At 46.9% G+C, this 15,167-nt stretch overlaps 1 protein-coding gene across 3 annotated transcripts in view; it reads right to left on the bottom strand.

Moving 5' to 3' along the window:
- LOC134575711 (acetylcholinesterase collagenic tail peptide-like) overlaps positions 1–14,834 on the bottom strand; it is a 102,631-nt gene extending 87,797 nt beyond the window's left edge. For all 3 annotated transcript variants that reach the window (XM_063435083.1, XM_063435084.1, XM_063435085.1), the window contains exons 1-3: positions 14,749–14,834; positions 14,471–14,646; positions 8,942–9,049 (exon numbers count right to left, since the gene is read on the bottom strand). In XM_063435083.1, the coding sequence (XP_063291153.1) occupies positions 8,942–9,049; positions 14,471–14,639 (277 nt within the window). In that variant the 5' untranslated portion in view covers positions 14,640–14,646; positions 14,749–14,834. The remainder of the gene's footprint in view (positions 1–8,941; positions 9,050–14,470; positions 14,647–14,748) is intronic.
- Between the last annotated feature and the right edge of the window lie 333 nt (positions 14,835–15,167).

Genomic DNA, 15,167 nt, shown 5'->3' with positions numbered 1-15,167 from the left:
ACTTTTGAACCCCTGGTCTGATTCATGCCATTTTTAATATGTTGTTCCCCTGAATGGATTGATTGAGGATATGTATTTTTATGTGAATGTGATGTATGGTTTTAAAGTTATGAAAGTTGTGTAAAAGTATATTTTGAACTGTATGCATAATGGGATTATGTGTCACACTAAGGGGAGGGGATGTGTGGGATGTAACATCTCTGTCATTGGTTATTTTATGCCTCCCCCTGGGTGTGGCCTGTATGTGTACTCATGTAATAAAAACCAGGCTGGGTGCCCCAGCACCTCAGACCACTGCTTGACCTTCAACATGGAGCCTTGTCTCGTTCTTGGGGGGATTCACTGTATGCTGTTGGAGATTGACTGCTAGGAGTGTAAGCTGATGTCTGCTTTTCCTATTCATCTGCTAGCAGCTATTCGTGAGGTTCCAGCTTGGAGTGCTATCTTATTCCCTGGCAGTGGCGTACATACTAGGGTCGCAGGGGTCGCGGCTGCGACCGGGCCCGGCCCACCAGGGGGCCCGGTCGCCCCTGCGACCCGTATGTACCCACAGGGCCAGCCTCTTCTCCTGGGGGGCCCAGGAGCCGGCCACCTCCGGGCCCCCCGAGGCTGGCCCTGCTTACACCCGGCGGGCAGTCAGGCTGGCCGGTGCGCGAGGGAGCACTCTCCCCCGAGTACTTCCTCTTCAGCTCCCTCGCGCACCGCAATGATACCGGAGCCGGAAGATGACGTCATCTTCCGGCGCCGGTATCAGTACGCTGCGCGCGAGGGAGCTGAAGAGGAAGCACTCAGGGGAGAGTGCTCCCTCGCGCGCCAGCCAGCTTGCGCCCGCCCGCGCAGTGACCGCCCGCCCAGGAGCCCAGCAGCACCACTGGACCCCAGGGAATCCCCTCAGCACTCCAAAAGGTAAGGAGGCTGGGGGGATTAAATTTTTAAAAAAAATGTGTTAGTGTGTTAGTGTTACTGTGAGTGTTACTGTGAGTGTTACTGTGAGTGTTACTGTGAGTGTTAGTGTGTGTGTTAGTGTGTGTGTTAGTGTTAGTGTGTGTGTGTTAGTGTTACTGTGAGTGTGTGTGTGTGTTAGTGTTACTGTGAGTGTGAGTGTGTGTGTGTGTTAGTGTTACTGTGAGTGTGTGTGTGTGTTAGTGTTACTGTGAGTATTAGTGTGTGTGTTAGTGTTACTGTGAGTGTTAGTGTGTGTGTGTTAGTGTTATTGTGAGTGTGTGTGTGTGTGTTAGTGTGTGTGTGTTAGTGTTACTGTGAGTGTTAGTGTGTGTGTGTGTGTGTTAGTGTTACTGTGAGTGTTAGTGTGAGTGTGAGTGTGTGTGTTAGTGTTACTGTGAGTGTTAGTGTGAGTGTGAGTGTGTGTGTTAGTGTTACTGTGAGTGTGAGTGTGAGTGTGTGTTAGTGTGTATGTGAGTGTTAGTGTGTGTGTGTTAGTGTTACTGTGAGTGTTAGTGTGTGTGTTAGTGTTACTGTGAGTGTTAGTGTTACTGTGAGCGTTAGTGTGTGTGCTAGTGTTACTGTGAGTGTTAGTGTTTGTGTTAGTGTTACTGTGAGTGTTAGTGTGTATGTGAGTGTTAGTGTGTGTGTTAGTGTTACTGTGAGTGTTAGTGTGTGTGTTAGTGTTACTGTGAGTGTTAGTGTTACTGTGAGTGTTAGTGTTTGTGTTAGTGTTACTGTGAGTGTTAGTGTGTATGTGAGTGTGAGTGTGTGTGTTAGTGTTACTGTGAGTGTGAGTGTGAGTGTGTGTTAGTGTGTATGTGAGTGTTAGTGTGTGTGTGTTAGTGTTACTGTGAGTGTTAGTGTGTGTGTTAGTGTTACTGTGAGTGTTAGTGTTACTGTGAGCGTTAGTGTGTGTGCTAGTGTTACTGTGAGTGTTAGTGTTTGTGTTAGTGTTACTGTGAGTGTTAGTGTGTATGTGAGTGTTAGTGTGTGTGTTAGTGTTACTGTGAGTGTTAGTGTGTGTGTTAGTGTTACTGTGAGTGTTAGTGTTACTGTGAGCGTTAGTGTGTGTGCTAGTGTTACTGTGAGTGTTAGTGTTACTGTTAGTGTTACTGTGAGTGTGTGTTAGTGTTACTGTGAGTGTTAGTGTGTTAGTGTGAGTGTTAGTGTGTGTGTTAGTGTGAGTGTGTGTTAGTGTTACTGTGAGTGTTAGTGTGTGTGTGTTAGTGTGAGTGTGTGTGTTAGTGTGAGTGTGAGTGTTAGTGTGAGTGTGTTTTAGTGTTAGTGTGTTTGTTAGTGTTACTGTGTGTGTTAGTGTTACTGTGAGTGTTAGTGTTACTGTGAGTGTTAGTGTTAGTGTCAGTGAGTGTGTGTCTGCTAGTGAGTGTCAGTGAGTGTGTTACTGTGTGTGTCTGTTAGTGAGTGTGTGTTTGTCAGTGAGAGTGTATGTTTTGTAAGTGAGTGTGTGTCTCTGTCAGTAAATGTGTGTGTCTGTTAGCTAGTGTGTATGCGTCTGTTCGTGAGAATGTGCGTGTGTCTTCAGCACTTACCTTTCTCCAGCGCCGGACTCCCTTGGCGCTGGGGATCCCTCTGCCGCTCAGCTCCGAATGCGCATGCACGAGCCGTGCGCGCATTCAAACCGCCCATAGGAAATCATTACTCAATGCTTTCCTATGGACGTTCAGTGTTAGAATCGCGGAAGCTCCTCTAGCGGCTGTCAGTGAGACAGCCACTAGAGGCTTGATTAGAAACTGCTATGCTTTTAGCTGCAGGGTTAAAACTAGAGGGACCTGACACCCAGACCACTTCATTGAGCTGATGTGATCTGGGTGTCTGTAGTGGTCCTTTAACCCCTTAAGGACCAAACGTCTGGAATAAAAGGGAATCATGACATGTCACACATGTCATGTGTCCTTAAGGGGTTAAGTGTGTGTGCATCTGCATGCACTGGTGTACATACCGCGGTCGCAGGGGTTGCAACCCTGCGACCAGGTGCCCGCCGCCATGTGTTGCGGGCCCGGCCTGCGCAGAGTAAGCGTGCGAGGGGGCCCCACGGATCAATTTTCGCACCGGGGCCCCATAGGTCATGTGTACGCCACTGTTCCCTGGTATGCAGTTCGGGAGTTTGATGCATTCACCTATATCCAATTCGTGAGTTTTGATGTTCTGCAGTAGCTGTGCCTTTCTGAGAAAAGGGGATTATCGCCTAAACGGATTTTAACCCCTCATATGCTGAAACGGTCCGTTACAAGAACAGATTCTGCTGATGCATCAACCCGCTGAGCAATTTCACCGGCCTTAATCTGATGGGATTGAATTCGTGTCAGCATAGACTGATCTCCCATACCAGTTTAAGCCATAGCCAGGTCTGATAGCTTAGTATATTTGTCATGGACAGTGAATATCATGCTAGAGTAGTCTCAGCTCAACCTTGTAATAGAAACTACGATAGAGGATTCTGAACAAGGAACAAAACAGTGTGAACTAGACGGAGTTCATTTCCATTTAAACTTCTGTTCAGTAGCATATACCGGAGAAGAAAGAGCAGGCTATTAAAAGACTCAAACGTCTATGTCAAATATCCTGAAACCAAGGCAAAAGCGATTACATTCCATGTAGCCAGGATTTTGCTAGCATCAAGGTAGGAGCAATTCGACTCATATTTAAACCGTGAATTTACACCTTCCACATAAGGGTTATGCACCTGAGCCTGCAGCCCTGTCTAAGAATTCCACGTCATTAACACTAATCATCAGCACATGATCTGAATTGAATAGGTGTCCCACACCAGGCTAAGACAGATTCAGATCTGATTACACTAATCATCAGTACATGATCTGAATTGAATAGGTGTCCCACATCAGTCTAAGACAGAGTCAGATCTGATTACACTAATCATCAGTACATGATTTGAATTGAATAGGTGTCCCACACCAGGCTAAGGCAGAGTCAGATCTGATTACACTAATCATCAGTACATGATCTGAATTGAATAGGTGTCCCACACCAGTCTAAGATAGAGTCAGATCTGATTTGTATATTTGCCATGCACAGAAAGTATTTTACTAAAGGAGCCTTGGCATTACAGACTTTCCTATGAAAACCAACTGAGAACTAATTTGGGAACCGGCTTAGACAGGACTAAACATGTAATTGCAGAAAACAATATAAAAAATGAGATTTTCTAGAGAGCTTTAAAGCTTTAAAAAAATCATACCTTCAAAACCTCTGGGGGGGCTGGCGACACGGGAGATCTTCACTGCCGAGCATCCATGCTGACAAGAAGATCTGCACAGCATAACCAGGCAGATCCTTCACATTTGGCACCATTTTCGGGGAGTTCAGACCGCGCATGCGTGATAGCGCGTTCGGAACTCCGGTGGAACGCAAAACCACCCGGGCGAGCGTTCCACCGCTGTGCGCATGCGTCTCCACCGGACAGTGATTAGCTGCCACTAGAGACCGCCTCCCTGCTTTGCCGGTGCTGCACGCGGCATAAAAGCAGGCTTACATACCTTCTGGCCATTCAGCTCTCCACCCGGGAGGCTATCAGACCGGATCCCCCAGGCAGCAACCCATGTGCCTCACCATTCCTCATCCACATTCCAGATGCCTGACCGTTCCTGTTGGAGCAAGAAAGAGAACTGAGGTCTCTAGGCTGGTTGGGCCTCTTATACCTGGTAAGGGGAGGGACCTTTTTATGTTAATTATTTCTTTCAGATGCTTGGCCTAAGGGAAGAGTACATCCCAATTGTACTGCCACCATATGCCAGGAAAATACTCTTTTTAAAAAAGATACACAGACTATGTTTAATTCTAAAGGCACAGGAAGTTGTTTTAAGATACGTGATTTTGTTACATGCCATTCCACTAATGTGGTGTATCTCCTCTGGTGCCCCTGTGGGCTCCAATATGTGGGTATGCCACCAGAAGTTTAAAAACCTGCATTATGGAGCACATGGGGAACATACGCATTCATACACACACTGCATTCATTATACACACACTGTAAATAAATATTCAATAAATATATTTTTTTTTAGGATCTAATTTTATTTAGAAATTTACCAGTAGCTGCTGCATTTCCCACCCTAGTCTTATACTCGAGTCAATAAGTTTTCCCAGTTTTTTGGGGGTAAAATTAGGGGCCTCGGCTTATATTCGGGTCGGCTTACACTCGAGTATATACGGTATATTTTATTGGGCATTCTCTTCCCTCTAGACATTCATTCTGCTTCATTTTATATGTTTTATCTTTCATGCATATTATATTAACATATGTCCTTTTTTTTTATTAGTTATTTATTCACAGTTTATTTACTGTTTTAGATTTTGTCTCCTTTTTTAACTTATATTTTATTTGCACATATGGGCAAGTGCCCACTATTAGTATGGACTTTACTGAGACTATTTCCACCATGCCTGTGTATGGAACGCACGGTGGAACGCAATACTATCATGTGACCACGTCAAACCGGAAGTCATGTGATTTTGCCGAACCGGAAATGATGCAATCGGCAATATTCCTGAACCACAGCCGGAACAGCTTGAACATATCAAGAGGGGTATTTAAACCCTGAAGATTTTCCAGTGATACAGCACTGAGGAAGGCCCTATCTAGGGCTGAAACGCGTTTGCCTACCACTGGACTTTTATTGGGACTTTCCTTTTGGCGGTATTTTATGTTTACATGCCTTTGTATTTTTACTGCTTTCACTTTTTGGCCATATTTGTGGTGCAATACTGTGCAATACTATACTTCAATACCTGCCTTACTTTTGTCCCTTAATATATTGTGGCGGAACCCGCCTCGCCACTGGGCATTGGAGAGGCCTGGCTGCCCGCCTCCTACCTGCTGACTATGGCCCCTGGTAAATTTGTACATTTGAATGCAATATTTGGGCATGTGGTATTTTATATTGCTGCTACTGGCCCTTTAAGGGCCATCCGTGGACATATGACTTTTAGGAACAATACCCCTTTAAGACTTTGTAGCAGATTACAGTAAGGATGTCTTTTATATTATGTATGTTTCTGTGTGTTTGGTTAAATTGTATATGTGTATGCAGCATTCAACTGATTGTTCGGTAGAATCACTCCATTCATTATATTGAGTGAAACTACCGAACAACCAGACCACCCAGGAATAAGTGTGCCTCCAATTACCGGTTGCAACAATGTTGCAAACGGGTAATTTGCATACTATGTAATGTGTTCTTTGTCCTCTGGGTGGCCACCATTCGGGAAACAAACACGTGGCGACGGCCATCTTAAACTCCCGAACAGCGGTGTTTTGCCGTCGAGTATCTGGAACTAAAATCGGACACTGGACTAGGCAAACACCGCTGAGACCTCCAGACTTCCAGCAATTCGTGCAGAAACTACCAAATGGCCCGCCGTTCGGTAGAAAGGATCCCACGAACAAGGGGATTCATACAAATCCTCCCCAAGCTCCATAACCCAGTCAATTTGTGTGTTTTCATTCCCTTTTCTGTGACCGACCGCAGGGCCAAAATACATGGAACTATTTTCGGATACTTTACCCATGCGGTCAGTCAAATCTTTACCTGCCCATAACTCCCGAACCCCTGGTCTGATCTGGGTGAATTTTGGATTGAAAGGTGTACCCCCCATATTTGGGGTACATCCGAGAATTGGGGAAAAGTGTGTACTGTATAATTAGGTTAAGTGTTAATCTAAGGGGAGGAGATGTATGGGAGGTAACATCTATGGGATTGGCTATTGTAATCATTATTGTAAATCCCACCCTTGCATGGGAGGATGTCTTAAAAGGAGGTGGTGTGAATAAATCTGCAGTTCCTGCTTAACCCTCAAAGTGAAGTGTCGTCTCATTATTGGGGAAGGATTTATTGTATGCTGTTCCAGTTTGACTGCTAGGAGTCTAAACATATTCGTATGGTTTTGCCTATTCAGCTGTTTATAGCATTCATATGCTTGAGAGTACTCATATGCTTCTCCAGTTTGGTGATTGTGGTGTCTGCCAGAGTGCTTGGAGTCCTCAGGAAACGCTAGGAGCATCCTTCAACGGAGGTACCCAGTCGGGGTGCCCGTCAATCCGTTACATATATATATTTCCTTATATTTTTAATTATAATATTTAATAAATTGGTATCTATATATTCTAACATTGTGGACTCTGAGTTCTTCATAGAAGCATATCGAGAGCCTGGACAGGCACCCAAGGGCGATGTACATAGAGCCTATGTGGCTCCATCTTTGTGAGTTTATTCCACATATATTTTAAACTATTTATACTTTATTTTATGGAAAGCACTATGTATATCTCATTTGTTTTTCAGATGAAACTACAGTGTTTATACTTGTAATAGGTGGTACATTTATACATTGCACCTTTTTCAGTGTGTGTGTGAATCTATTCTTATTTTCTTACATAGGAGATGCATAGCGATTATCTTCTAGACAAGCTAGGTGGTCTCTATTTCTTTCTCGCTTTAATTTTCTTATCACTTACAGACCTGGTTCAAAAAATGTCAATGTCAATAGAGCAAGAAATGTCCCATATCATTCCACTGGAATGTATCATTGCGTCCACTGTCCTTTCATTGTCCTCTCCACTGCTTGGCTCCATCATGGAGGCTCAGTCTCAGGCGCCCTGCGGTAAACCTCAGGACAAACTGTTTGTTCCATTGGGGGAAAGGGTTAATATCATGAAGGTGTTTCACGACAATGTGTCTGCTGGTCACCCAGGTATTAATAAATCCACTTCTGCTATCATGAGGTAATTTTGGTGGTATTCCCTCAGGAAGGATGTTAAGGAATATGTGCAGGCTTGTTCTGTTTGTGCGGTTTCCAAAGCACCTCATAAACTTCCTTGTGGCTTGTTACAACCTCTTCCTATTCCTGAGGTCCCATGGTCCCACTTGTCCATGGACTTTATTGTTGAACTTCATAGTTGAAACGGTTATACCACCATTCTCATGGTTGTGGACCGTTTTTCTAAAATGGTTCAATTTATTCCTCTCAAGAAATTGCCGTCATCTCAAGACCTGGTACTAATCTTTATATGAAAAAAATGTCCATCTGCTTGGCATTCCTCACAATATAGTATCTAACAGAGGTTCTCAGTTTGTGTCTCGGTTTTGGAGGGCCTTCAATAAACAATTAGGGATTGAATTGTCTTTTTCATCCTCTTACCACCCCCAGACCAATGGTACAGCTGAGAGGGCTAACCAGTCCTTGGAATTATATTTACGTTGTTTCATTAATAGCACTCAAGACAACTGCTGCTGACCGTTTCAAGCATTATGCTGGCCGCAAGATTAGCTATTTTTGCACTCCAAAATTCCCCTCAAGCCTTGTCCTGCCTGTCCGGTGGGTGTTCTTCAGGTGGGGGGGGGTAATGTCAGGTATGCAGCCGCTTATAAAAATGTGATTAATGGAATTTACTGTTCAGACAGGAAAAGTTGTGCTCTTTGACCAATGTTATCATCATCATCAATATATGTTTTACATATATAGATATAGAAAATTTCATCCTTTTATGGAGTTTTGGAAAGTTTCAGGGTCAAATATAGGGCTTGCAAATTTAATTTTCTGTGCTGTCTGTCTGGATTGTCAGGCAGGTTCCTCAATATATAATTAATAAAATCACTTATTTATGTAAAAAATAATACATATATACATATATAGAATTACAGTATTTAGTCTCCCGTGAGACCACGATCATTAGGGCATGCTATGCTTAGAGCCCTCCTTTTGTAGGATGGCATGACAAGTCCTAACATTGTTAAGGAGTTAAATTATTACATTTAAAGGCTGGATTGTGATGATGGAATTATTTTGTCATTAGTACCTACAGGTTTAGAGAATAAACAAGTAGAATAAATATATAATGGACATTTGATAAGTTCACAAAAGATGTACTAAAGGGAGTTTTTTAAACCATACCTTTTAATTGCAATAATTTTAGAAATTTAAACTAATCAACAATTGAATTGTTAGGATAAATAGTTACCTGCAGAACCTGGGATTCCTATGTTTCCTTGATCCCCTTTAGGTCCTACTTTTCCAGGAGGTCCTGCAATACCTCTTATACCAGGATTTCCCGTCTCCCCACTTCGTCCTAAAGTTAAATATACATTGATTTAGATTTTTATTTACGGCTTTCTATGGCAGAATGAATGTATGGTGGAATAAAAGTCAATGAAAATTAAAATCATGCTTTATATTTCTTAGAGTGTACTCTCAGGAAATAGAGTTTTGATGTATTTATTTCCACATTATTTAAATAACACAAGTGCACAACATATAGGCAGTATTACACAAGGATACAGTTTATCCGTTGCTTATTTTTGTTAACAGAGCCACTTCAAATACTCTATATAGACACACAGTGTATCTGCCTTTAAATTTGCTGATGACACATTTTAGTTACATAGTTACATAGTTGAAAAGAGCGTCCATCAAAACAACATTCATCAAATTCAGCCTTTCTCACATCGGTTTTTGCTCTTGATCCAAAAGAAAGTAAAAACTGCAGTTTGAAGCGCTTCCAGTTTTACAACAAACTACAAAATAATCCTTCTTGACCCCACACAGATCTCTACTTAGATAAAGAAGCTATTATCCCACAAATTACAAATTATATTCCTGATTATTATGTTTTTGCAAGTATTTATCTGTCAGGTGCCCTGCCCCGTGCTACTTGCGGCATCCTTGGCTACCCATCACTGCGAGCAGCGTCTTCCGGTCCCTGTCCGCTGCTTGCGGCTGTCCCCACCACCGCTCCACAGACTGACAGTGTTTCTGATGCTGCACGCTCCAAGGCAGCTTCCTTATATGTGTGCCGAACCCAGTCATGTGACACGGCACACAGTGATGACTTCAGAGATCACAAGAGAGGGAAGAAACACCTCCCACGTGTTGTGATTATTGGAGGTTAGCCAATAAGACACACCCTGTGTGTTTATAAGCTAACTTTCCCCTTGCCTCAGTGCCCTAGTGTGGCCTTTACTTAGCCCAATTGTGCATTATACTTTGTCTGGATATCTTGTTTACCGATCTTTGGCTTTTCTTACGTTTACACTTTCTTCTGTGCTCCCTGACCTCGGTTTGTCTCTTGATATTCCATCTCTCTGTTTCCCTTTGACCTTGGCTTGTATTTTAACTCTCCTTTTGCATAGCCCAGCCATTCTAAGGACCGAAATTGCAATTCTGTCTATTGTGTCCTGTCTGCGAGTTAGGGTTCCCTACCAATCAGAGGCGGCCCTCTAATTAGGCGGTTTAGGCGGCCGCCTAAGGCCTCGCGCTGCCTGGGGCCTCGCGGCCGCCTAAACCGCCTGTTGGCAGAGTGTGTCAGGTCCTCGGTCAGTGACCGAGGACCTGACACCAGGAGGGGGCCCGGCGGGTTGCCCGGTATGCCGCCGGGTGCGAGGCCCCTCCTGGCTGCCCGGCCACCGCAGACACCGGTCTGCAGCTCCACAGTCAGCAGAGCTGCAGACCATGTGTCTCGCGAGAACCGGCCAATCAGAGCGTTGCCGCGGGTTACCACGGCAACGCTCTGACATCTCGCGAGATTACATGGTCTGCAGCTCTGTGGAGCTGCAGACCGGAAGGCAGCAATGGCCACCAGACCACCAGGGAGCCCACACTGGACCACCAGGGAAGGGTGACCACCAGGAAAGGTAGGCTCTCACCCCCCTCAGCCTTACCACCCACACCACCCTCAGCCTCACTACCCCTCAGCCTCACTACCCCCACCACCCTCAGCCTCACCCTCCCACCACCCTCAGTCTCACTACCCCCACCACCCTCAGTCTCACTACCCCCACCACCCTCAGCCTCACTACCCCCACCACCCTCAGCCTTACTAACCCCACCAGCCTCAGCCTCACTACCCCCACCCTCAGCCTCACCATCCCCCCACCCTCAGCCTCACTACCCCCACCACCCTCAGCCTCACTACCCCCACCACCCTCAGCCTCAATACCCCATCACCCTCAGCCTCACTAACCCCACCACCCTCAGCCTCACTACCCCCACCACCCTCAGCCTCACTACCCCCACCACCCTCAGCCTCACTACCCCCACTAACCTCACTAACCCCCACCCTCAGCCTCATTCCCCCTACCACCCTCAGCCTCACTACCCCCCCACCACCCTCAGCCTCACTATCCCTCACGCCAGCCTCACTACCCCCCACACCAACCTCAGCCTCACTACCCCCCACACCAACCTCAGCCTCACTACCCCCCACACCACCCTCAGCATCACAACCCCCACCACCCTCAGCCTCACTACCCCCACCACCCTCAGCCTCACTACCCCCACCACCCTCAGCCTTACTAACCCCACCAGCCTCAGCCTCACTACCCCTCAGCCTCACTACCCACCACCCTCAGCCTCACTACCCCCACCACCCTCAGCCTTACTAACCCCACCACCCTCAGCCTCACTACCCCCCACACCACCCTCAGCCTCACTACCCCCCAAACCACCCTCAGCCTCACCCCCCACCACCCCCCAAAACACCCTCAGCCTCACCCCCCACCACCCTCAGCCTCACCCCCCACCACCCTCAGCCTCACCCCCCACCACCCTTAGCCTCACTACCCCCCACCACCCTCAGCCTCACTATCCCTCACACCACCCTCAGCCTCATTACCCCCCACACCAACCTCAGTCTCACTACCCCCCACACCACCCTCAGCCTCACTACCCCCAAACCACCCTCAGCCTCACCCCCCACCACCCTTAGCCTAACTACCCCCACACCACCCACAGCATCACCACCCCCAACCACCCCCCTCAGCCTCACTACCCCCCACACCACCCTCAGCATCACCACCCCAACCACCCTCAGCCTCATTACCCCCCACACCAACCTCAGCCTCACTACCCCCCACACCAACCTCAGCCTCACTACCCCCCACACCACCCTCAGCCTCACTACCCCCAAACCACCCTCAGCCTCACCCCCCACCACCCTTAGCCTCACTACCCCCACACCACCCACAGCATCACCACCCCCAACCACCCCCCTCAGCCTCACTACCCCCCACACCACCCTCAGCATCACCACCCCAACCACCCTCAGCCTCACTACCCCCCACCACCCTCAGCCTCACTGCCCCCCACACCACCCTCAGCCTCACTACCCCCCACACCACCCTCAGCCTCACTACCGCCCACACCACCCTCAGCCTCACTACCGCCCACACCACCCTCAGCATCACAACCCCCCAACCACCCTCAGCCTCACTACCCCCACCACCCTCAGCCTCACTACCCCCACCACCCTCAGCCTCACTACCCCCACCACCCTCAGCCTCACTACCCCCCACACCACCGTCAGCCTCACTACCCCCCACACCACCCTCAGCCTCACTACCACCCTCAGCCTCACTACCCCCCACACCACCCTCAGCCTTACTACCCCCCACACCACCCTCAGCCTCACTGCCCCCCACACCACCCTCAGCATCAGGCACCACCATCCCCCACCACCCTCAGCCTCACCATCCCCCACCACCCTCAGCATCACCCCTCACCACCCTCAGCATCAACCCCCCTCACCATCAACCCTCACATCACCCCCCTCCCTCTCACATCACCCCCTACCTCACATCACCCCCTCCCTCACACATCACCCCCCTCCCTCTCACATCACCCCCCTCCCTCTCACATCACCCCCCTCCCTCTCACATCACCCCCCTCCCTCTCACATCACCCCCCTCCCTCTCACATCACCCCCCTCCCTCTCACATCACCCCCTCCCTCTCACATCACCCCCTCCCTCTCACATCACCCCCCTCCCTCTCACATCACCCTCCTCCCTCTCACATCACCCTCCTCCCTCTCACATCACCCCCCTCCCTCTCACATCACCCCCCCTCCTTCTGACATCACCCCCCCTCCTTCTCACATCACCCCCCCTCCTTCTCACATCACCCCCCTCCCTCTCACATCACCCCCCTCCCTCTCACATCACCCCCCTCCCTCTCACATCACCCCCCTCCTTCTCACATCACCCCCCTCCCTCTCACATCACCCCCTCCCTCTCACATCACCCCCCTCCCTCTCACATCACCCCCCTCCCTCTCACATCACCCCCTCCTTCTCACATCACCCCCTCCTTCTCACATCACCCCCCCTTCTCACATCACCCCCCCTCCTTCTCACATCACCCCCCCCTCCTTCTCACATCACCCCCCCTCCTTCTGACATCACCCCCCTCCTTCTGACATCACCCCCCCTCCTTCTGACATCACCCCCCTCCTTCTGACATCACCCCCCCCTCCTTCTGACATCACCCCCTCCTTCTCACATCACCCCCCTCCTTCTCACATCACCCCCCTCCTTCTCACATCACCCCCCCTCCTTCTCACATCACCCCCCCCTCCTTCTCACATCACCATCACCTCTCTCACATTACAATCACCCCCCACACCATCACCTTCCTGTCACCATCACCCGCCTCTCCTTCTCACCATCACCCTCCTATACACACAACACACTTCAAGCAGCTACCCCATACACATAGGGTCTCAGACAAAAATGCAAACATGCTCACAGAGACATACATTCACACACAAGGATACTCCGTCAGACACACTCTCAGGCACATACACAGGTAAACTGTGCATCAATGTGTATATGTGACACTTTTTTGTTAGTGGGGCCTCATGTTTGAGTTTCGCCTAAGGCCTCATAAAGTCTAGAGCCGCCTCTGCTACCAATCATGACATTATCCAGTTGCTGCTTAACCTCTTAAGGACCAAACTTCTGGAATAAAAGGGAATTATGACATGTCACACATGTCATGTGTCCTTAAGGGGTTAAACAACTCAATAGACTCTAATAAAACAACCTCTTCAGGCAGATGATTCTACATACTTATTGTTTTAAAAAAAAACTTTTATTGCACATAAAGAAACCTTTCATTTGCTTTAGGCTAAATTCCCTTTCTTACAGTCTAAATGTGTGTCCTATGTATAGTCCTGTTCATGAATAGGTTTACTGATAATAGTTTGTATTGGTCCCAAATATATTTGTATATTGCTATCATATCTCCTCTGAGGCGCCATTTTAAAGAGATTTTTCTTTTAAAGAGATTCAGATTTGTTAATCTTCTTATTAACTAAAATGATCTATTAATTGTATTAATTTTGTAGCCCACCTCTGCCATAATGTCCATAATGTCCTTCTTTAGAACAGGTGCCCAGAATTGCACCACATATTCAAGGTGTGGACTTACCAGTGATTTATAAAGAGGCAACATTATGTTTTCATCCCTGGCATTAATGCCCCTGTTTTTACATGATAATATGTTACTGACTTTAGTAACTGCAGACTTACATTGCACATTGTTGCCTAGTTTCTCTATATCAACTCCTAAATTTCATATTCAGATTCAAAACACTATGCTTTGTGTCCCTATTCTACTGCTAAAATAAACAGGTATAAAACACGTTATGTACTGTTATTGAATTACATGAAATATGCAAAAGTCTCTGAAAAAAAAAAAACATAGATTGGCTCTAACCTGGCTCTCCTTTCTGTCCGTAAGTTCCATCCCTCCCATCTCTGCCATTAAGACCTGGAAGACCCTGAACGACAGAACATGTAGTTGGTATTTCTGAATTAGCCTGCGTGTACAACACCATCATGATTGCAGTTGTAATAATAGAATGCATCCATAAATAGTACATCATGATGAACCTAAAAATAAAAGAAAAACTGTTTAGTAATCAACAACTTTATGACAACCTTCTTAAAGCCAATAGTGCTGTATTGTGTCTACCAAACTCACAAAATCCTCACCTCTCTCAAAAGCTGTTAAAGTATAGCAACAGCAAATGTATCTAGTGATATGGTTCTCTCAGATTCCTGCTGTTCTACCTACAAAGTTACAAGTCAGCAGCAAAGTAAATGAAATAGCGAATATTGATTTCTTGGAATTACCATAATGAACTTTGTTAACTCCCAGAAGGTCAATGTCTTGACCTGTTTATATTAGAATACCTTGTGAAATCACTTGCACTCTGCTGGACTCTAAAAAAGTAAACATTGCAAGACATGCAATTCTTTAAAATATTTAAAATTGGTTCATGGAGTAGTTATATGCTCTTTGTAAAGGATCCTGCTATCCGTGCAGCGCTGATCCTTGTAGCGTCTCCCGAAATCCAAGCTGAAAAGAGTGAAGTAGTGATTATAGCTCCCAATTCCCCAAACATGAGTCG

This window comes from Pelobates fuscus, chromosome 10 (genome assembly GCF_036172605.1).
Source record: "Pelobates fuscus isolate aPelFus1 chromosome 10, aPelFus1.pri, whole genome shotgun sequence".
In the NCBI taxonomy this organism is placed as follows: domain Eukaryota; kingdom Metazoa; phylum Chordata; class Amphibia; order Anura; family Pelobatidae; genus Pelobates; species Pelobates fuscus.
This window is presented reverse-complemented; position numbering and strand designations above follow the sequence as displayed.